This window comes from Cygnus atratus, chromosome 8 (assembly GCF_013377495.2).
Source record: "Cygnus atratus isolate AKBS03 ecotype Queensland, Australia chromosome 8, CAtr_DNAZoo_HiC_assembly, whole genome shotgun sequence".
Classification (NCBI taxonomy): Eukaryota; Metazoa; Chordata; class Aves; order Anseriformes; family Anatidae; genus Cygnus; species Cygnus atratus.
Window position 1 is genome coordinate 10,798,687 of NC_066369.1, and position 22,562 is coordinate 10,821,248.

General features: G+C 55.9%; 1 protein-coding gene across 1 annotated transcript; it reads right to left on the reverse strand.

The window, feature by feature from the left end:
- Positions 1 to 486: 486 nt before the first annotated feature.
- RGSL1 (regulator of G protein signaling like 1) lies at positions 487 to 15,637 on the reverse strand. Its single transcript, XM_050712345.1, has 21 exons — positions 15,625 to 15,637; positions 15,031 to 15,113; positions 14,706 to 14,780; positions 14,192 to 14,321; positions 13,355 to 13,459; positions 12,897 to 13,058; positions 11,780 to 12,723; positions 11,196 to 11,258; positions 9,423 to 9,651; positions 9,154 to 9,267; positions 8,647 to 8,755; positions 7,439 to 7,632; positions 6,871 to 6,988; positions 6,430 to 6,526; positions 5,897 to 6,026; positions 4,693 to 4,873; positions 4,147 to 4,285; positions 3,406 to 3,530; positions 3,121 to 3,233; positions 1,121 to 1,199; positions 487 to 583 (listed from the first exon to the last, which is right to left on the reverse strand). The coding sequence occupies exons 1-21, from the start codon at positions 15,635 to 15,637 to the stop codon at positions 487 to 489; spliced, it is 3,300 nt and encodes a 1,099-aa protein (XP_050568302.1).
- Between the last annotated feature and the right edge of the window lie 6,925 nt (positions 15,638 to 22,562).

Genomic DNA, 22,562 nt, shown 5'->3' on the forward strand with positions numbered 1-22,562 from the left:
CTTCCCGTCAGGCAGGAAAGTGAAGGTGTTCAGTCGGGTTTGGTTAGTGCTTGGGAAAGACAGGTGCACTGGATATTGATTAAAATAATAATGAAAAAGCCAAAATCCCAAATCAGGCATGAGCTGGCTCTGGGGAGGGCAGGAAAACAGGCTCTGGCAAGACGGGCACCACCTCACCACCCTGGGGACAGCTGAGCCCCTCCAGCAAAATGTACCTCCCACATTTCTTGGGGAAGACATCAAAGTGTTGTCCTGCTGGACACCTGATGTGATTTATTTAGCTACTGGGTCTCAGCCATGGGCAACACAGGTTTTTTAAGATAAACAAGGGGAAGGAGGCTGCTGTGTGGCATGGGTGTCTCCTCAGGTGGCAATGCGCCTTGTGGCACGTCCCTGCAAGCCACCACCGGTGTTGTGTTATCAGGCAGGCTGGAGGATGCCGTCGGTTTCTTTATTTTTTTGGTCTTATTGCAGATTAAGTGCAGCCTACGTGGCGTGTCCTGGCTGCTCAGCTTCCTTGGAGCACCTCCTTGCCCTGCTCAGCGTGGACAGGGTGCTGGGGTATCTGTCCTTCCCCCTGAGCCTGTGCAGAAGGGAGAAGCTCTGCATCAGCGGCTGCTGCTGATGGATGCGTGGGTGAATGGTGTGAACGGGGCTGTGCTTAGGGCACGGGGACATTCAGCAACTGGAGACTCTGTGTGTGTGTTACTGGGAGAGATTGCAGAGAGCTGGGGCTGGAAACAGCCCATCCAGGGGCAGCAGCAGCCGCTTTGAGGTGGAGCTGCTGGCATCTGTGGCACAAGCTCGGGGAGGGCAGCGAGGGAGGGAAATGCCTCCTTGCTCTGGGACCCCATCCTTGGTGCTAGTTGGGGGCTGGGGGGTGGGCTGCCCCTGCAGCCAGTTACCTGCCCTGCAGGTAGCCCTACAGGCTTGCTGAGTGGGAGACTGTTTCTCATGGTTCTTTGAAGTCTGAGAAAAGCAACAGGCACAAACTCCCCATCGTGGCTGACGTGGGGAGCCCTAAAGCTGGGCTCTCACCCCAGCAGCTGGAGCTGCTGTCGGGAGCAGGAACCCTCACGGCACCAGCTCACCCCTCTGCTCCTCCAGCAGCTCCTTTTGCAGCTCCTTTTTCTTCTGGGACTGTGGCAGCAGGATGCGGATCCCTCCCAGGAGCGTGAACACGATGACAACGTGATTGCCTGGGGAGGAGGGGAGAAGAGAAATGTCCCCTTGGAGTCCCACCGGGCTTGTGCAGAGCCCGAGGGCAGTGCCGCAGTGACGCCTGGCGACAGGCGGCCAGCCCAGCACCCTCTGTCTGCACAGCAAAGTAATAACCAAAATATGGCAAAAGCAAGACGTGGGCGACAGGAGGGCTCTCCTGGGGATTGCAGGTATCTTGCTTAGCAATTTTAAGGCAGCACACCCAATTCTTCCCAGCAGAAAAGCAAGCTCTGAAGGTCAGCAAAGCAAATCATTAGATAAAGTTTGTTGATGAAAGTGCGATGAGGTGCAGAAAATGTTCCGAGCAGAAGGTGGCAAAGGCATGAGCACAGTCAGAAGCAGCAGCTCTCTGGGGGTTGTGTGTCACTTTGCTTTGCTCCTCATCAGCAGCTGGAGCTGGGACAGCTTCAGCCCTGCAGCGGGGTGTGCCAGTGTCCATCCCTACCCCACCGGGCTGAATGGGGGATAGGGCAGGAGAAATGACACAGAGCTGAGAAGGCACATCTCTCCCCATGATATTCATCCCTGCAAAGAGGCAGGCACTACAGGGAGCTGTGTCTGGGGGAGAGGAGTTGCACTGAGGATGTTCCTTGTAGGGTCAATGTCAGTGTGTCCCCTTCGCTTTCATGGAGACCTTGGCAAACACTTGCTTTTGCCCCAGCTGACACAGCAGGCAGCTCCTGTGCAACATGCTGCTTCTGGCTTGCTGCTAGCAGAGAACGTGGTGGGTTAGGTTTGGTCCCCGTCTTTGGGAGGTCAGCAGCAACAAGGTTTTGCAGCTCTGTTTGAGAAGGCCCTGGGAGCACAGTGGGGAAGGCAGGGATAACTCTGTTCACTAGCCTGGATGGTAAGTGGGGAAGTTGTCTCAGGAATAATATGATTTCTGGCTTGCCTTAGCCTCCCTCCTGGGTCAACAGCTGGCTGTGCACCTCAGCAGGGAGACCACAGCAAGGGTCTGCAGCGACGTACAAAACCCCGAGGTCTGAGCTAGCAGACATGGCTGGGAAGGTGCAGCGAGGGAGGAAGGCAGCAGCACAGGGTCTGCAACCCCGGCTCGGCTGCTGAGCTGTAGCTCAAGCACCTGCCTGTTCGCATCAAAAAACCTCCAGCCGTGCTGATTTTAACCAGAACTTGACAGTGATAAATTACCGGGAGCAGAACGCTGCGTTGCTGACACCCACTCGGCCGTCAAAGCAAGATTAGTACGTGCCTATTTTGGTTTCCCCTCTAATCAAAAATCAATTAGACAATTTCCAAATGAATATTCAGTCAAGGAGCCAGGCATGTCAGGCAGAGTGACAGCACTTAACAGCGCTTTCTTTGTGTTTTTCACAGTTTAGTGTTTAGTATATTGAAACTAAATAAGTGGATGAGGGGAAAAGAATTTTTTTCCCTAGAGATATCCTAGTGAGTGTCACCTCGCATCCTCATGAAACCTTTTCTCCATTCCTGATGTTCAAAGCATCCTCCTTGTAATGCCACTAAGCCTGGTGCTTGCCTGCACAGTTCTGGCCAGTCTCTTTTCTTTTTCCTGCTCACATCTGACTTGTAACCCAAGGATTAGTTGCTTTAATTTCTGTTTTAGCGTGTATATGGGGTATTTTTAACTTATTTCCTTCAAAAACCAAGACTTCATGCAACAGCTCTTTGCTTATGAACTCTCTGCCCCCACTTCTCTAATCCCCAAAGAAATTTCTAAAAAAATCCACTGGGTGATTTTGACTGGATTTGAGTGGAAGGAATGGTTTTAACAAGGTTTGCTCCATGTAGTCCTTGAAGCTGGGCGAAGCAGCAGAGCACACCACAGGGTGCTGGTGTAGCCCCAGCCTTGGTCAGCTGGCTGTGTTGGGACAGTGAGACAGGGCAAACGTGGAGCAGGGGGACAGGCACTCATCTTACTTGGATTGTAGATGTCAGATACTTCGGAACAGGCTTTTATACTGGGCAACGAGGCTGGCTCCCTCTCCACTGTGGAGACCCGAAAGCTCTTCATCACCTTCCAGTTGCAGAACCTGTGTGAGAATCTCTCGAGTCAGGGACGTCAAACCCCCAAGCAGATGTCTACAGCTGAGCTCCTGGGGAGGGTCTCATCTGTGTTTTCTTTGTGCCAGAGGAGCCAGGTGGCCGGAGAAAGAGGCTGGCACCTGTACAGCCTCTGCCGCCTCGGAGGGAGGGGACAGGTACCTTTTCCAGAAGTGTATCAGGACGGGGAGGAGGGTGACCTTGGCCCTGTGGTAGAGGAGGCGGTTCAGCAACCCTTTGGAAGACAGGCTCCAGATTAGGTCTCTGTCATCTTCAGAGATGTTCACCTGGCCATGGAAGAGACCGTGCTTAGCCAGAGCAGTTTGTAGGTTTGTAGCACTCCTGGTGGCACATCCCTCTCCCTAACCCCCCTGGCATTTCAAACGTCTCTAAGAAGAGATGCTACTGAAGTCCTGGCTGACTGTCCTGAATATAGGGGCTGGATCCCCCCTGGATTTTTTTGAAAAACACTGTGCTTTCCAAAGGGAAGATGAGCAGAGCCACAGCTACTCTAGGGGAAGAGGTGGGCACGTTGTGGAGGGATAGTGGTGACTTTGACCTGTGGAGACTGAAAGGACTGATTTGGACTGTAGCACCCATCCTGGTGCTTCAGTCCCATTGTCTCTCCAGCAGGAAGGGGATTTCACCATCTCCATGCCCTTATGCTTGTTCTTAACAGGTACGGGTCAAGTGCTAGCGTGGGTCTGGTGACAGATCAGCTCCCATGGAGCCCACGCGGAGCTCCCCAAGCTCCAGAGCATGTCCTGAAGGTTCAGAGCATGCTTGGCTGGAGCACACCCAACCCCTGTCTGGTTTCTTTCCTCACGGCTGCAATGTGATGGTCTTCAGCAATGATCAGCCAGCAGCCTCTCCAGGTTTCCCGGGTGGGTGCCAGCACCTTACCCGCAGTTTAGGGGGGATGTCGGAGTTCAGGAAGAGCTTGCTGATGATGGCAGCTTTCCTTTTGAGAAAGGCGACTTCCTTTTCTGAGCGCATGTCACGGGCTGCCAAAGCTTCGGCCGAATCAGCCAGCCTGGAAAACCTGCAAAAGCACACCTGCAGGTCTTGCTCTGAGACAAGTGCCTTGATACTAGGCAGGCTTGTTCCTGCTTGGCTACGTATTTACTGGGCCACAAAAAAAAATAAAAATCTAAGTGGTGTGGGACAGTTAAACAGGGTGGGTAACCACCAGCAGGCTCACTGTAGACAGTGAACAGGCTTTGGTCATCTCATGCTGCAGTGTGGTGTCCAGATCCCAGCCTGGCACAGAGGTGCTGAGGGGGTTTTGGGGTGGCAGAAGAGCCACCGGTGTGTGAAGAAGCTGTGGGTGGCTTTGTCCCTTACTGAGGGAAGGCTTTGTCCCTTACCGAGGGATGGGCACCACCCTCAGGGAGGGCCTGGGCCAAGGCAGACTGCTGGCACCTGAGTGCCCGAGGAAAGGCCACTTACTTGTCGATCTCCAGATAAAAGCGGAGGTCATCGACGAGGAAGTTGACGGTAATGAGCTGGTTGTTAAAGAGCTGGCGTTTCACCAGAGCCACGTCCTTGTCCTGCAGGGAGCTGCTGGAGACGGCGTGGGAGCGGAACATGCTCATGGTGCTGCTGCTGTGCACCGAGGTGGCGGGCAGGTCTGGGAGAGGGGATGAGATGTTTGGGTCCTGCTTCTCCCAGCGCTGGTTTTGAGGCCGGCTGGGCATCTGATGCTGAACTATACCCGGTTCCCTCCCCTAACCTTTGCTTGCTTTTCTTGCGTGCGAGGAATTTGCTTGAGGGCCTTTCAACCTATGTGGACTACAGCCTTCCTGCAGCCTGTAGGGCTCCCCAGGGAATTCAGATCCACCCAGTGTGCTTTTCCCTTAGGTCACTGACCTCCTCCACCCATCTATCCTCCTCCTTGCACTCACGGAGTGCTTTTGTTCATTGTTTTCATAGGGGATGGCCACGGTAGGTTAGGTCAAAGTCTGCCTAGCTGTTATCCTGTCTCCAACAGAGGCCACAAGTGGATTACAAGGGAGAAAGAAAGGTAAAATAACAGTTATTTCCCCAATGTACAATATTCCCCAACTTCCAGATGCTTTTGTTTCTAGGGGTTTCCTGATCTAGGTGGGCTTCCTGTATATCCAGCAATTTCAATGATTGCTACTGGCTTTTCCAGCCTCCTCCTGAAGCTGAACCGGCTCTGTCCTTTGTAGGTCAGCTCCCTGATGCATGGAAAATCACTTCCTTTTGTGTATTTTTGGCCTATCTCACCTTAGCTTCTTTTAGTGCCTCCTGCTTTTGTGGAAGGCCTGCAAACTGTTGCCTTTACATTGCTGCTTTGAGAGTGATTCACCATAATTATTGCACGGGCTTAGCAGAGAACCAAGGGGCAGCAGGTGGAGACTAGGCACCAGAAAACCAGCCATGGCATGAGTATGTATATGTCTGTGTTGCTTGTGCAGAGTTCTGTGCCTCATCACCCAAGATTTCTGCACACGATATTTGGCATCCTGAAACACCTGCATCACCAGCTCTCTAAATACCTCCAGCAGAGACCACCTGGTGTTCAGCACATGGGGTTGGCTGAGGAGCCACAGGCTTCCTCCATTTACCTCCCCTAAAGCTGGGACTGTCCTGGGGAGAGAAGAGCGGGGTGGCAGGACTCCAGCCTTACTTTCCTCCTCATTTTCTCTTTCCTTCCGCAGAAAGCTCTCGAACTCCATGCGGCACTTGTCGCTGTTCATCTCCCGATGGAACTTGCAGATGCTCTTGACGATGTCGTGGATGGCAAACCAGGCCCACCTCTGCAGAGATGCAGCACAGCCCGGCTCAGCTGGTGGCACAGTCCTGGGGAGCCAGCCCCTGGCTGTGGGCTTTGCTCCCAGACAGAGACCTGCTGGAGCACCAGAGCCCAGGCTTGGCCATGGGATTCATCATCTTTGCTTTTTATTTTTTGGCATTTCTGTGTTTTCCTGGGGTGGTAGTGTGAATTGCTTAGCCACTCCTGACTAAATGTGATGAATTCTGCATGGAGCAGGACTCCAGACCTTGTAAGAACAAGGCTTTATCTTGTTTGCTTTTTGCAATCCTCCAGGAGTGCCCCAATTCTGACCCCCTTCGCCCCATTTATTTAAGCACCTCTTGACCCACAGTATCTCCCCTCTTTCTTTCCTAGACAACACCCCAGCAGGGAGGCTCTTTCCTTACCAGGCTGTCTGTCGTGAAGTTCCCCATCCCATGCCGCAAACGAAGGTTAGACTTGGGTGTGTCACTCGGGGGAAACAGATCCTGGTACTCCTTAAACCTGCCAGATGGGAGATCAGAGAGCATCAGAGGTGGCCAGATGCACGAGCAGGGCAGTGGTTTGGTGGATGGGATGGGGAGCAGCTGAGAGGGGATGGCCCCGTGGTTAGGGTCCCGCAGGAATCCTGGTCCTGGAGGAGGATGGAGAAAGGGATGGGGGGCTGGAAGCGCCTCGGCAGCTGCAATGGCAGTTTTGCTGGGGTGAGGGTCTGGTTGGGATTTGGATGCACGCGTTGTCAGCCCACAGGGCAGTAGGTTTGTAGCAGTTGCTGTCTGTCACCTGGTGTTCCCAGGGATGGCTGTGTAACTACTGGAGCTAGGAGTCAGCCTGAGCCCGGTTCTTACCATCGTTTTTCCATTGCTTTCTGGACAAAGACCTGGGCTGTCATCAACATGAAGGGTGTGACTACTTCAGCATCCCTGATTTCTTTGATGATAGAAGAGTGGCAGTCCAGGTGTTCCTCTGGAAGAGACACATGGTCATTACCTGCTGCTAGCAGCCATCCCTGAGCCACCATGACAGCTCTTCCTACCCTCGCATCTGCAAGTGGCACCCTGTCCCATCTCTGCCTGCCCCAGAATCTGGTACTCATCTCTTTTCCTTTCTATGCTGTGCTAATTGCATATTTTGGAAGTGAAACTGGTACTCCAAGAGCATTTGAAGGAGATGAGGTAGGGAAGGGCTATTTCTGCCACCGCAGGAACTGCAGGTTGCAGGTCTTGGCCAGGAGATCCTGCCACAGAAGTAGAGCACCTTCCTAGAAATACGTGGCGGTGGAAGACCTCAGCAAACACTGGGCAGGGAAAGGAGGATTGGCAAGTCCCTGCAAGAGGATCTAAAATCTGCAACCAGGTCAGGGAAAAGAAGCCTTCATCATGGCTGGAGTAAAGTGCAGGGTGGGAGGGTGCCTACCAGCTGGGATGTCACCGTGGAAATAATTTCTGACGATGCTGCTAATGAGGGCGCTCTTCATCTTGGCATTGGGCTCTGCGACTAGCTTCTCCATGGCCATCCAGAAACGCAGAGGTTCATCTGCGTTGCGCTCCTCGAGGAACTGCCTGAAGTAGTGCAGGTGGGCAGGGTTGTGCAGCACCTTCACAAAGTGCCTGCAGCAGAGGAGACACCAGGAGATGTGACCTCTGTGCTGCCTCCCACCTGGAAAATAGCCTGCTTCTCCAACCAGAGGCACCTAAAGAGCTGGAAACACACGGGTCAGTGGTGCCGGGGGGGCTGTGAAGCAGATGGGCCAGGAAAGAACTTGGTCTCAGCCTGAAGAGGAGGCTTTTTCTAAGGAGATAAGAAGGAGGCAGGACTTAAGGTCTCTGCTGGAGACCTCAGAACCTGCAAATGGAGCAGGACAGCTCTGCAGACACCAGGGGAGGGAGGCAGGTAAGGATGGAAGCACCTGGAAGGACTGGTGGGAGGAGGAGGAGGTTGTGCTCCCCTACGTATCATTGAAGAGATTGAGCAGAACTTTGGAAAAACCGCAGCTGGGAGCAGACTGGGATTTGGGTCCTTTACAAGGTTAGCAAGCCCTTATTTGAAGGTTGTTGGACTGGGTCAAATATGTTTGTTGTCTAAATGTGGCTCCTGAGACTGACTTTCAAAATAAATAATAAGAGCTGCTCCCAGTCATGTCCTGGTTAACATTTATATCCTGATGTGGAGCTGTCAGGGCTGTTGTCTGGAGAACTCCCAGGAGGGTCGGACTCCACATGGACATCCTCATGGTCAGTGAGGACAGATTTAAGCATGGTCACAGTGATTTTAAGCACTGGTTTGGGGTCTGAGAGCTGCCTAGCTGTAGTGCAGGTGATGTGCCAGGGAGCAACTGAGGTCAAAGTGCACAAGACGTGAGGAATAAATTCAGATTATGGGGTTGGGAGAAAAAAAAATATTTCTTTCCCTCTGTCTAGGTCACTCTACACTTCAGACCCAAGGGCCACCCATGTTTATATCTGAGTGAGCCCAATGACAAATCCAGGAGATTACTGGGACACTACGGAGACACTATGGGAAAGCAGTGGGAAAAGCCCTGTTTCCTTAAAGACTGCAAATAGCAAAAAAAAAAAAAAAAAAAAAAAAAAAAAAAGCAAAGCCTTGTGCTGTGAAATGCCAACCTGGGTCTTTTAGCTGGCTTCTCTACCATGACAGAGGTGACCTTTGTGGCACTCGATTTGGTTTTTCTCCCGGGAGCAGTCCTCTTCTTTTTGTTCTCGAGGTCAGCGGCTGTGGGAACAGAACAGTGTTGGCTCCATCCTTGGGTGACCGCTAGAGCCTGCTCACAGCTGTCCTTAGGGCAGGGGACCCCGGAGAAGCCCAGGCTGCCTCCAGATCCACCCTGATGATAGCTGCGTGGTGAGCCCAGCTTGGGGACACTGCATGCTGTAGGAGCCCTTTGCCCTCACATGGTTTGATCTCCTCAGCATCTGCTTCAGAGAAGTGCTCCCAGCCTGGATTAACACCCCCAAAGGCATGCCTTTCAGGGGGGTGACACCTCTCTCTCCTTCTGGAGATGTTTTCCTGATACTGGGATGCAAACAGGGAAGGTCCCTGCTCCTCCGGTACCCTAAAGGAGCACTGACTGGGAGCTTGCCCTGCTTCTAGTCTGCACGGGCTGGACTCACCAAGCGGTGGGCTTTTGGGAGACAAAATCTCATTATCCTTGCTTGGGCTATCCACAGCCAGCTGGGCTTTCTGAGCGGCCGGCTCATTTGATGTCATCTTCTGGGAGTCTGCATCTGGCAGAGAAGAGGGGACAGATCCGGGGTTCGTTCCTGCAGGCTGTGTCAGCCCCTCAGCACGTACCGAGTGCTGTGTTGTGACCGCTCCTTGCCTTGCCTTTCCCCTTCTCTGTCCTGTTCCCATGCTATCCCTGGGATGCTGCATTTCTTACCGGCCATGCTCACCAGATCCGTCTCTGCCTGGATGGAGCCCCCTTGCTGGAGGTGCTGAGTGGCCAAGGCTCGCCAGTGCTCGGAGGAGAGGCCTTCCAAGTTGCTCGTGCCATGCAAGGCCTGGCTCAGCTTCAAGGATTCGTTTATCCGCTCAGACAGGAGGAAACACTGCTCTTTCCTGACAGCATGTCCTTGCACCTTGGGTGCTGGGACATCGCTCTGCGGAGACTGCAGCAAGAAGAGCACAGAGCATCCCTTACACCCCGTCGGAGGAGCTGCACCCAGCAGGCCAGCTGCACATTTCTGGGGGTACAAACCTATCCAAGTTAGATCTCGGGAAGAAATCTATGTGAGCACAAAGCTCAGCATCAGCTTGGGACCTGTCCATCCTGTTCCTAAAGCTGGCTCTGTGGCCAGAGCTGGGACAGTGCAGCAGGTCCCTCAGCTCACCCTGGCAATGGCTTGGCAGCCAAAGGCAGCAGCTTTCCTAAAGGGGTCAACATCCAGCCAGGAGGGCCGAAAACAGCTCTGGAGGTGTCATGGGCAGACAGGTTAAGCTCATGTGTCTTTTCTGCTGGCTGCTGTCCTGGGACTGGCTCTGGCCGGTATCCCAGGAGTGCCTCCCGCTATCCCGCTGAGACCCTCCTGCAGGTTTTGGCTCCCCACCAGCCTGCACGACTGGCCGAGCAGCAGGGCCAGACAGGCTGTCTGCTGACCGAGTTGCATGCTGCTGAGAGCAAGCACCAAAAATAACCCCGCCAAGCTCCCGAGCGGCTCCTCTGACATCAGTGCCGTGAGGGTCGGGATGAGTTTGGCTTAGGGGATGGTGCCTGTGGAGGGCAAGGCCTCGGAACCTGCTGAAGTGCTAATTGCACTCCCGAGCCAGGCGTGTGCTCTGAAAGGTAATTTCCCTGACAAGGGATGCTTAGAAACCTGGGCAGCTAATTAAGTTACAACCAAGAGCATTTAACGAGCAGGGTCAGGAGCTGACAGCTGCCAACCTACTGCTCCATAAGAGCTCGGCTCTTGCTGACTGCGGTGCTGACATCTCTGTGAGCCAGGTCTTTGGGGCACTGCCCCTGGCAGCCTGTCCTAATCATTTCTGGGACCAGCTGATGAATTTACATTGCAATCTGGGGAAAATCCTAGTGGTCAGACTGAAGACATTAGTTGTGGTAAGCAAAATTGCCTGTGTGGGTTGTGCAAGGGACCCAAACAGGCAGGATGCTCTGAAGTTTCTCTCTGCAAGGCTTCCTGGTGGAAGGCATTGAGAAACATGGGATTTCTGCTGCTGGGAATATGAGTGCTCGTGTGACTCTGCTGTCTTAAAGCACGGCTTTACACAGTGGAAAGAAACATGTGGAAAACTTGAGTGCGGTTGAATCAGAGGCCAAAAGGCTGCACGCCCTCTTCCCCAGCATGCTGGCCAGGCACCGCTCATGCTGGAACAGGGACGTACACATTTGTGGCTGCCCATGAGTCAGATTAATAGCAGTATTTGTTGTGAACCAGGAAAAAAGGGGGAGAATTAATTCCCAGAAGTGTTTTGCACAACTTGCTGCTGGCTTCACCCATGCCTGCCCTGGACAATCGCTTTTAAATCTCTCCCTGCTTCTGGGCTGGGTCGTGGCTCAAAGGCTGACCTGTGGGCTGCTGCTGGACAACTGCAGCTAACACTGGGCTTCTCTCCTCCCTCTCACCACCTTTTTCCATCCCAACCGGTGCTTGCACACCCCTTGAGGATGCACATGGCCCCCGTGCATCCCCCTTACCATAAACTGGAGGAAGGTCTTGTCATCGTCAGCCAGAAATTTCTCATAGAAGACGCAGAGGACCTGGGGAGGAGCAGAGGTGGCTGCCTCAGCTGGTGCTCATGTTTCCCACCAGAAACTGGCACCCCCATGGGCAGGTTACGCCCCACCGAGATGCCCAGGACAGCTTTGCTGGGGGTTGCACGCAGGGGCTGGCCCCTTGGGCTGCTCAGAGATTGCCCAGAAGTGCTTGGGTTGTAAACGTGCTTTAAAAATGTGCTTTAATCCTGTTGTGCTGGAAGCAGTGACTCAGATGCAAAGGGCCAGCTGCTGTCCCGTGATCCCTGTGGCACGTGCATCTAGCCGAGACCACCAGCTGCTAAATGCTTGCCTCTGCTCCTCGGCACGACAAACCCATGGGAATGCTCCTCTCCGCTGGCCTGACATGTCTCGGTCACTGCTTCCAGTACAAGCCGACTTGTGACCATAAGTTCTGTCCTCCCTGGTCTCTCTTCATCCTCATTTTCCAAATACCTCTCTTTCTAAACATGCCCAGGCTGTGAAGGCCAGCGGTACCTCCCCACCCGACCACTGCTGCCCTGTACCTTGCAAATCTCTTTCTGGGCTCTGAATATCCAGGGGGTGAACTCCCCAGAAGCCAGGTGGTTCCGCAGGCCCTGCAGAGTCCTCGCCACCAGGGGAAGCTGCTGGATGGCGCTCTCCTCCAGGTAGGTCTTGCGTATCCTGTCCGCGATCAAATGGCGCAGGGAGAAACTGTTTTCTCTGCTGGGGTCCAGCACCACAGGCAGAAATTCCTCCAGGTCGTGCCACAGGTCCAGGAGACGAGTCTCCGTGGTCTGTCCCTGGCACTTCAAGAAGTCCCTGAAGGGCCGTCCTGCACAGCTGTCTGCGCTGAGGGCCCAGGGGAGGAAGCGCAGGGTCTTGGCCGGCCTTTTTGGGGTTGGCAGCTTGGCGAGAGGTGCAGAGGAACGCAGGCTAGAGAGGACTTTCTCTTCACAGAGGTCCTCCAGATAGAAGGCCAGCTCTGCCTTGGGTCTAGGTCTTTTGGGAGAGGTTGCTCCCCCTTTGCCCCCAAAGGCAGCGTTTGCAGGACCCAGTCCCAAAGCCTCCTTACCCAGCTGCGATCCCTTCACGCTCCCAGCTGGCCCTGGCTGCCTCTCTGGTTGTGTCTGAAAGCTTGTCTTCGCTTCTGGGGTGTCTCTTCCCTCCTTGACAAGAGCCCAGATCTCCTCTTTGGCCTTCTTGCTGCAGTAGGGCCTTGACGAGTCTTGGCTCTTTGTAACGTGCATTGTGAAGAGATCGTCCGAAACGCCCAGGGGCTCCTGCATGGTGCCCTGCGCCAACCGCTCCCGGTATTCCTGCAGCAGAGGCCAACACGACTTCTCTTCTTCCATGCCCATCTTGCACTGGATGAAGAATTTAGGGAGCCAGTAACTCTGAATTATAAACAGGGCCCGTTGCTGCATCTTGACTAGCATCTCCCTCCGGGTGCCGATGGACCCGACGTGCCTGACTTTGCGTGATGACCCTGAAATGATGAAGGGGATGACGATGAAGGGGCAGCTCCATCCAGACCTGGTGGTGCCAGGGGAGATGCCCAGTCAAGCACAGCTGCTCTTGGCATCCCATCTCCACCTGGGAGCAGCCAGGAACAGGCCACCCCCCGGAAGGTCACCAGTTGTCACCAGCTCCTGTCCTTACCAGCGAGGGTGCTGCAGAGGGTGAGGACGCTGGAGCCTTCGCGCAGGTGGGTGGCTTTCAGCCTGTGGAGAAGGGACAGGTAGAGGTCCTGCTGTGCTGCGTCCGACTCGTCGAGCCCCAGTAGCCTTTCGGTGCTGAGCCAGAAGTTGGTCAATTCCTCCCCTATGGATCAGACAAGAGACTGACGTGAAGGGCTTGGTATTACTCTGAGAGCCTGCTGGCGAGCTGCTTTGCCCATGACTTAAGAGAAAGCTGGGAAGATGCCCTGGATAAAGTGAGACGAAATCGTGGAGAAGATCCAGGGCTGTGCAAGCTGGGCTCTGCTGCTGTCTCATCTCCCAGAGCAGGATCTCGCGTCCCACCGGTGCTCACCCACGCCCCGGGCTCTGTGCCGGTGCCCTGCAGGACAGCACGCCCGTGGCGGGCTGCGGAGGGGCCGGGCAGCACCCCGTGCCCACCTGCCGTTCCCTGCGTGGAGGCTCGGAAGCGCCACATGCCCTGGCTGCCGCTGATGCACTTCTCCAGCAGCCACCGGTCCGCGCTCCGCCAGTTCAGCAGTTTCTCTGTCGGAGAGAGAGAGAGCAGAGCACAGGAGCCTTGATAAATCGCTTATTTTTTCTGAAATGAAAGCCTGCATTCCAGCTGCCATAGCGTTCTTCCCAGTGGCCGTGCCTCACGATGTTGCTGGTCTGGGGGGGCTCATATGGGGGCAAACCGAGCACAGTTCACTCTTGGTGCTGTCGGGACAGACCAGGGCATAAGCTAGCAGGTTATTTTGTAGGTTTGCGGGGTATTTTGTGGTACTAAGGGATATGGGTTAGTGGTGGGACTTGGTAGGCCAGGCTGATGGTTGCGTTTGATCTTTAGTGTCTTTTCCAACTTGCACGATTCTATGATTTTATGATTTTCCCAGTGTAGGATGCCCTGAATGAGGTGCATAACCCAAAATGAGAACTCTGTGCATCCTGCACAGCAGCAAACCCAAAACGCCAGGACCCCTTTCCTGGATCTAAAGCTGCTCTCCAGCCCGGCTTCACCCACGCACTGCTTTTACAAACCCTGCAGCTGCTGCTAAGCAGCTATTCCAGCTCAACCCCACGGAGGCAGCGAGCCTGTACAAACAGGAGCACGGCTGAGGGGTGAAACCTCATTTGTTTTATGGAAATCCTGCCTGGGATTTGCTGTGACCCCAAAAACGGGGCGTGCATTGCCTTTCCAACCCAGTGCCGTGCTCAGCAGGCACCGGGCGAGAGGAAGCCCCGCTCCCTTTCCCCGTGCCTGCCACAATGACTCACCTGCTTCCTCCGACCGCACGAAACCCAGGAGCTTCTGGCAGAGGACGAGGTGGAGGCAGAGGCTGGATCTGCAGAAGTGAGGCAGGCGGTGCTTCGCCAGCCAGGCCAGCAAAGCCGGGGGGCTGGCATCCTGCAGCGCAACCCCCAGGAGAGGATCAGGCTGGGAGCGAGGAGCCGGCTCGTGTGGGGGAATTGGGGTGAGTAAGGGGCCCGTGCTATGGGGTTTGCCAGAGAGCAGTGCGAGCCATCCCCATGCCATCCCTGCTGCCTGTGCCACCCCCGTGCCATCCCTGCTGCCTCACCCCCTTTCCCCCTGCCTGCTTTCCCAGAGCCCTGACTTTCCATGGCTTATGCTCCTCCTGGGGCTCAAAAGCCAAGTGAAGCCTGGTTTGAAATCACCCCCCTGGCTGCATGAACAACAGCCTCGGCAATGAGGAACCATCTCCTTCCCAGCCCGGCGCCCTTCCTCCCTCCTCCTCACCCTCCTCTCTCCTCACAGGGGATGTTTTCTCACCAGGTGGCTGGGCAGCTCTGGCCAGAGGTCCCACTGCCCCGTGCTGCTGGTGTAAAGGGGCGTCTGGCCAAACACCTGCATGAAAAGGAAGGGGAGAGCTGGAAGGGATGCAGGGTGGTGGGGGAGCCCAGAGCCTGTCCCCACTGCAGAGGAGGCACCATCTTCCTCTTCATCCCTCTGTCTCCATCTCCTCTGAGCTGAAGTCCTCAGCTTTCCCTGGCTTGACAACCGAAGTATGGTGTCGTCCCAATTTTTCTAACACAGAACCCAAAAGTTCACCTGAGAAAAGCTCAGAAAGGCCCCGGCCTCTAGGGAGCAGACTTACAGGAAGATTCAGAAACGTGTTGAAAAAGTCGACAAAAACTTCATCTCTCAGCAGCAGCCCCATGTCCGTAGAGGCTATGGTTGCTGCAGGGGGGAGAAGAGAAAGTTGTGTGGGCTTTGTGCTGCCGAAAGATGGATGGGAACCAAAAGATGAGAAGAGGGAAGAGCTGGGCCAGAACAGCTCTCAGAAAAATGTGATATTGGGTGGGACTTGTGCACTGGGGTCCCCCTGTGCCCTTGTGCTGTGGGCTGTCGACACAGGGCAGTCGGAAAGCACTCAGTCCAGCTGCACGGGGGGCCTGGAAAACTTGAGTGGCCTCTTCCTACATACCAAGGGTTTGTGGTTTGGGGAGGCTGGGCATGAATGCCATGGCATTTCCTCCAAACTAGCAGGCAGCATCAGCAGTCCCCTGTCCTGAGAGGTTTTGCTTCTTTCTGAAAGATCTGGGTGTGAGGGGAGGACAGGCACCACCTGCGTGAGGGCACAGCTGTGTCCCAGGGAGGACCCAGGCTAAGGGATGCTGCTTTTCCCTCCCGTGTTGTCCCCTTCAGGGTGTGCTTGGAGGGCCCGAAGCCTCCAGCCAAGGTCACTCACCGGTGGCCGTCATGTTGCTGTATCCCGGGGACGCGTTCCAGAGCGCCACGGTGCCTGTGACACACTCGTCCAAGCGCTGACCCTCGGGGACACGCAGTGCTCCTGGGGACCACAAGGCCCTTGGCACAGCCCCACAGCTCAGGCTTTGCTGTCCCCTAGAGACACGTGGCGTTTCTGGGTGCCAGCCCTGCCAATGCACTGGGGCAATCCCAAAATGATGTCCTTCCCCTCTCCCCGCTCGGGTACCTGTTCCCGTGCCCGGGCGGCGCCCGACACTTTGTAGGAGACCCCGCTATGGTCGTGTTGGACGGAGCAACCCCGGGTTCCTCGTCAGCCGTCTGGCGTCGGTGGGCTTGGGCCTCAGATCCCCAATTTTGGAGCCCCTCCAAGGACGAGGAAAACGAAAAAAGCACTGAGGTGGCACTCTGGAAGACCACCTGGTCCCGGCAGGTCAGCAGGAGGAGGTGGCGGTGGACAAACCCCCCCGGAGGGAGCGGGGGGACTTTGGTGGCCCCCCGGCCACCTCCCCTTGCTGTCCCCAAGGCTGAGCGCAGCCCCCGGGGGGCAGCTCCCCGGCGGCGGGGCCACCTCACCAGGTGGCGCTGCCACACCAGGAATGCGACACTGTCCCCAGTGGGGACACGGCTCCGCGGCCACGAGGAGGGCAGGGGGCTTGCAATGTCCCACCGCCCTCAGCCCGGGGCAGGGGGCACCGCTGGTTACTTGTGGGGCTGGATACTTGTGGGGCTGGCGCTTGGGGACCCTGGGGACACCGCCATCCTGAGCGAGTGAGCTCGCCTCTTTGTGCATCGCTCCACAACCCTGCGCAGGCAGGATAAGGAGGGCCATACCAAGCCAGGAGGGACGCGATGGAGAATGGGGAAAACATGTTAGAGATTGCACCCAGACCGTCCCCGCATGCTTGTCCCCTGGGGAGGTGACAGCTCCGAGCACAGCCCCCTGGGGAGGCACCATCCCCTTCCTTCGGTCAGGGCTGGGGGGCCACAGGGGCACGTCAGCCAAGTGTTATGGTGAAACCCAGCCCTCCCCAAAATGATGTGGGGAAGGGTGAGCTGTGAGCAGTGTCTGTTTGTTCCGGCAGGTGAGCACAGGAGACAGTGGTGCCGGGAAAAGCTGCGTGAAGGAGTTTCAGTAGACCCTGGAGAGGAGCAGTATCCATCACAAATTCGTAAGCGTCGGTGCTGCTAAGCCCGAGAGACAAGGAGGGGTTAAGGATGAGCTGGCACGGCTGTCACACATGACAGGCTCAAAAGTCCTTGGGAAAAGGTTGCAGCAGTCAGAAATGTGTATTTTCCAGTTGGTAACTGAACAAATGCCCAATGAGATCCTCGGAGGCTGGCGGAGCTCTGCTCACACCGCCCTGGCTCTGAGCTGACCCCAGCGGGGCTGTGCTGCTTTCTGCCGAGAAAGGACCGGGGCCCTGAGCAGGACCAGGTTGGCACGGTTACCACAGAAATGCATGGGACCGTTTCCACAAAGTCTTTACCTAAAATGAGACAGTGGTGTGGCAGGATGGGGCCCAGATGAGGATTTGCTTGGTGCACGTGGGCACATCTGCTCCGTCCGTTTCATTGCAATGGCGCCTTGCAAAAGGCATTCGCTTGAGCTGTGTGGCTATTAAAAAAAAAAAAAAGAAGAAGAAAAAAAAAGGAAGATGTGAGGAGAGCCCCGATTTATAAGGGAGCTCATGGAGCAGCTCGGGGCGGCCGCGCTCTTTGTACAAAGATAAGGGCAGGGTTGCAACACCAACCACGTCAGCAGGGCTTCGCTCCTGACCCACCCAGCCCCTGCTATGCCCCGGGGAGCAGCCCACCCTCGGCAGACCTGAGGCCACCTCCACCAGCACTCTCCGGGAAGCCTCATGCGCCTGTGCTGGCAGAGGGGAACGTGGCCAGGGCTCTCGTCCTTGCCCGGCACAAGCTGGCACGGCTCGCTACGGAGGCAAGATCCAAGGCTGCCTGGCCATGGGGTCACCAGGACCTCGGTGCCTGTGGGACCAGCCTGAGCTGCCCTGTGGGCTCACAGCCTCACAAAGCTCCCCTTTAGGTGCTGCAGCACCCCCTAGATCCAGGGCAACCCCACGCTGCTCTGCTCTGCTTTCGGTCTCAGGTCTGCAGCCCCTCCAAGCCGAGAAGCTCCAGCACGGGGCAGTGGTGCAAGCATCCTGCAGCAGTGCCAGGTTTTAAAACCTGCTGGCTGTCATTGTGTCCTATGCACAGAGTGAGATCTGGGGGGAAAAACTTTTTTTTTTCTTCCCCTTCCATGCATGTGTTCTCATATAAACATTGTAGGACACCTCAAAGACTGCATCAGCAATGGGTCAGATCCTTCTGGGCTCGTAGCACCTGAAAACTAATTGCATGAAGTCTCAGTTACAGCAGTTCAGCTCTAATAATTATTTTATTTCTTGAATACATTAGGCTATTTTTTTAAAATGTAATTTTCATGCTCTGTCTCCTGGTCGTGTAAAACTTCTTCTTGCTTGGCAAGGACACCTCTGGTATTCCCTTACGCTACTTAGAAGTATTTTTGAGCCTATTGCCATCTGACTGTGGTTTCCTTGCTCGGGATATACCGCAGAGGCCGGGCTCTGACCCACTGCACCTGACGGCCCCTGCAGCAAGCTTTGCCTTCGCTGGTCCCTTCTTCAGCTTGAGCAAAACCGCTCGTAATCCTGCACGTGTCTGCTTTCCAGGTGAGGCACGTGCTGGGGCTGGAGGGATGCAGGTCACCTATGCGGAAGGTGCCCAGACAGTATTGCAACTGCCTTGAATAATGCACAGCACCAGGCCCTGATCTGGCCACTGTACGCACTTGGGCAGCACTTTGAGGATTTCTGCATTCCTTCTTACAAAGCTGTAATGTGTATTAGGCTCAAGTTAATCTGCCAGCCATGGTTAATGTGGCCCTGACCTAGCTGGGAGTGCATTTAGCAGCATGAACTGCACTAATAAAGAAAAAAAAAGGAAAGAACAGAAAAAAATAAGAAAAAGAAAAGAAAAAAAATTGCCAATACACACTGTGACCAATTTCCAACTGCAAGGGAAAGGCATGCGCTGAGCGCTCCCTGGGATATTCTCCACCCTTGTGCAGAGCAAGGAGAGCCAAGCAATTTCTAGGTCTCAAATCCCCGATCCTGCCTGCCCATAACGTTCTCCTCTTCCAGCTTCCCCTGGCTGCGCTTGAAGGAAGAGCACGTGCTTTGCAGCGCCGTGCCCGGCTCGCCGGAGGCGCTGGGCTGCCGCTGAGGGTCTGCATGCAAGGAGGGCAGAGCCTGCAGGTAGGTGCTGGGCTTGCAGCAGGATGAGCCGTGAGCAGGGAATGCTCCGTGCCCCTTTTGCAAAGAGCCTCCTGAGGATATGGGGCAGAAAGGGCCGGACAGGGAAGCGCGAGCAACTGTGGGGTTGTGCACAAGGCCCTCCTGGCTGCTGCATTTCCAAGGCCCTTCTTCCCCTAAATGCGTCATCGGTGCCTATTGCAGCTGAGCTGCCTGGGGAGGGAGTTTTTTTCTTTTTTCTTTTTGTTTATTTTTTGCATCTGCCTCTGCACGTTTTTGTTAATCTGCTTTTCCAAATCGCCCTTCCGCGCAGCCCAGGTAATCGCCAGCTCTCTCTGCCTTGGAAAGCCCTCTGGTCACCACCCCTTGGCTACCCTTGACCCTGGCAGCATCTTCAAAGGGAACATGGGGCTGCTGCGGAGCCTGCAATGTTTGCTTGCTTATCGGGCGAGCAGCTACCGCCTCCCTGCCCCGGGGGGTTTCGTCAGCCTCCTGCCACCCTCCCGGGGAGACCGGTTGGCCACCGCTGCTCGCACAAGGTCAGTCCCCTGGCACCATGGTGAGCTCCCCATCCTCACCGGGTGACCGCTGTTTGAGGGCAACGTGTTAGTTAATTAATTAAGCAGTTGTTTGTCTCGCTGAGGTCTTGGGTTTGTTAATCCGTGGGTAAAGGGTTGCGTTTCCAGCCCCGTGAGTCCCTCTAGGGTGTGCAGGTCCCAGGGATGGTGGCAATGAGGTCGTGGCCACGTGGGAGCAGGTCCCCCCACCAGCCCTCAGCATGGCTAGGGGAATAATTTGGGAAAGCAGGTGGAGGTGACATGTTGCTAGGACATCTGGCTGGTCCCTGGTCTCACTTGGGTGCATTTTGGTTGTGCCCTACATGTGACCACGCAGCACACAGTGGTTTCACAGGGTGGTCTGAAGGCAGTAGATCTAATTGGGGAATGTCTGAGCTGTTGGGCACAGGTGGGAGATGTTCTTCTCGCCCTCCTCCTGCCACTGCAAGAGGCTGGGACGTTTTGGGTGCATCAGGCCTCCTTCTAGGATCTAAGCGGTCACAACAAAATGGACCACTCCTCCTCCCTGTGAGACATCTGTATCTTAAAGAAATGATGAATTTGGATTTAAGAAATGTGTTTGGTGTACGTGAAAGGCAAATGGGTACCTGTGCTTAGCGGACCTGGTTTCCAATCTGTTGGGGCCAGCCCTTTGCTGCAGGGTGTGCAGTGAGCCCTGCCCGAAGGGGCCCCCCTCCAGTCCTGTGCTCCCTCGGGCAGCTGGGGAGGGGTCCCTGTCCCCAAATCATGGGGAAATTTCAGTTTCTGCCTTTTTAACCCTTGAATCCCCTCTTTTTTGTTTATTATTATTTTTTTTTCTTTTCCCTGTGGTGTGACAGTGCTGCACTTTAAGGCATTCCCAAATTCGTGAGCATGGAGGATGGGAAAAGAGATGCTGGGCAGGTCCACATCAGAGAGGGCATGTCCCATGCCAGCTGCTTGAGGCTCGAGCATCCCGGTCCCCAACCCTCTTAGGGGGAGATCAGGGACCTCCCTTTGGGTTTGCACCGCTGCCTTACAGGCAGAAGGCTGCAAAGTCCAGCGTGACCGACCCTCAGAGCTCGCCAGGCATTTTTCAGCCCTGGCAGTCCTCGCAGGATACGGACCCAGCCGGAGGGAAGTGTCACGGCGGGCGCATAAAGGTGTTCCCACGGATTAATGGTAGGAAGGGAGAAAAACACGTGCCAGCCGGGGCGAGCCCCTGGAGCGCTGCATTGTCTTCAGCAGGCTCGCCAGGCGCGCGGAGCGGGGGCGCTTTGAAGGCCGATGGCAACCCACCCTTGGGAGGTGTCACCTGTTGGCACCGCGCCTCGTCCCGCTCCCCGGCGAGGGTTTTTTGTCTGCCTGGATGCTGATGACAATAAGGGTCACTGGAGCACGCAGCTGGGCCAAGGCGCAGCCCGAGCTGTGCTTCCCCCCGAAAAAAAAAAGGAAAAAAAAAAAAAAAAAAGAACAAACCCATAACCACAGCGCGCAAGGGGAGGAGGGGAAGGCAGGCGGTAAACAAGCAGCATGGAGCAGGCAGGGGCCGCTTCTCCCTGGTCTTCTTCCCGGGAGAGGGCGCTGGCCCCGCAGCACATGGCTGCTGCTCGCCCCCCCCATAAACATCTGGGGCTGAGCCACCCAGGGACAGGCACCCATGGGTGCCCTGGGCTTCTGTGCGGCCAGCCGTGGTGGCCAAAGCTGCTGGGAGCTGTAGCACGTCTCCGAAAAGTCAGAGCTGGCAGCGTCCCCGTTAAACAAACCTACCCCACGAGCCCAGGGCAAAAGGCTGGGCATGGTTTTGGGTTTCTCAGCATTCAGGCCTGTGGGGTGACACGGGGGGCAAAGCGTGGGGGAAGGACCAGGGGGTGAAATGAGGGCTGGGCAGGGAGGGAGATATCCCCTGGTGGGACACCCGGCATGGGAGACCCGGCTCTGCCCTGCCTGGGGCTGCAGGAGGGACACCTTGTCCCCCTCCTGGAGCTGATGTTGGTGCCCCCTTTTCACCCCCAAAAGGGCTGTGTATCTGATCCAAGACCTTTCTGTATGGAAACCTCTTCATGCGCTGGGTATTGGGGGAAAGCAGTTGCTGTAAGGCTTTGAGGCGCTGCTTCGCCTGAGCTATGTGAGGAGGTGACAAGCACCTGAATTTCTCCACGCTCCTGGCCAGCCCTGGGGGGTTAACACAGCTTGTAGGTGCTGCAAGGTGGTGGTGAAGACTGAGCTGGGTTTCCCCGTGGGGAGGGAGGGGACCTGGCTCTCAAGGTGGGCAATAAATCAAGGCGAGTCCTTAGCCAGCAGTTACACCTCCTCCTGGCTGAGGATCCGGCTCTCCCAGGCCACTTTGTCCCCAGCCTGTGGCTGTGCGGAGGTTGTGTGTTCACAAGGGGGGCTGTGGTGGCAAGGAGAGTCGGGCTTCTTGAGAAACAGCAAATTGTGGTGCTGGCGGTGGTGTGGGGCTGCCCCGAGGCAGGCGTGCGGGTGGCGTGTGCTTGGCCTGGTACTCGCATGTACATGCGTGGCGGCTCCTGCACGCGCTGGCATCGCTGTCCTGCCCCGTGAGCCCACGCTGGGGTGTGTGGAGGGCTGAGCACGAGTGGGGATGGGATTGAAAACGAGCTCCCGGGGCCGAAAAATACCGGGCAGCCAAGTGGGCGCTCCCAGACCCATGGTGGGGTTGGGGAATTTCTCCTCCTTCGTGTGCCAGTGCTCTGCGGCGAGGGGCCAGGCTGTTAAGTCCAGGCACCGGAGGGGCATCCTGCAGGCGAGGCCAATCCCCCCACCCCAAAAGGCACCCCCCAACCCAGTGCTGGCGGGGGGGCTCCGTTCCCCTCTCCCCCTTTCCCTGCTCGCCCTGTTTACCCAGGGCGACTCATTTCCATGCCTGCGAGTTATGCAGAGGCAGCCGCTAATGTAAACTGCTGCGGAAAGCCCTGGATTCGCTCCCGCTGCTGCTGCTTGCCGAGAAGTGCCTGACAAGAGGGCTTAACTTTCTCGGGGGAGGGCAGCAAAAAGGGGAAGGAAAAACAACAGCGGCCGGGAAGACGGGGCTCGTTTTCCCTTTCGCCACCACCCCGCCCCCCCCCCCCCCCAAAAAAAAA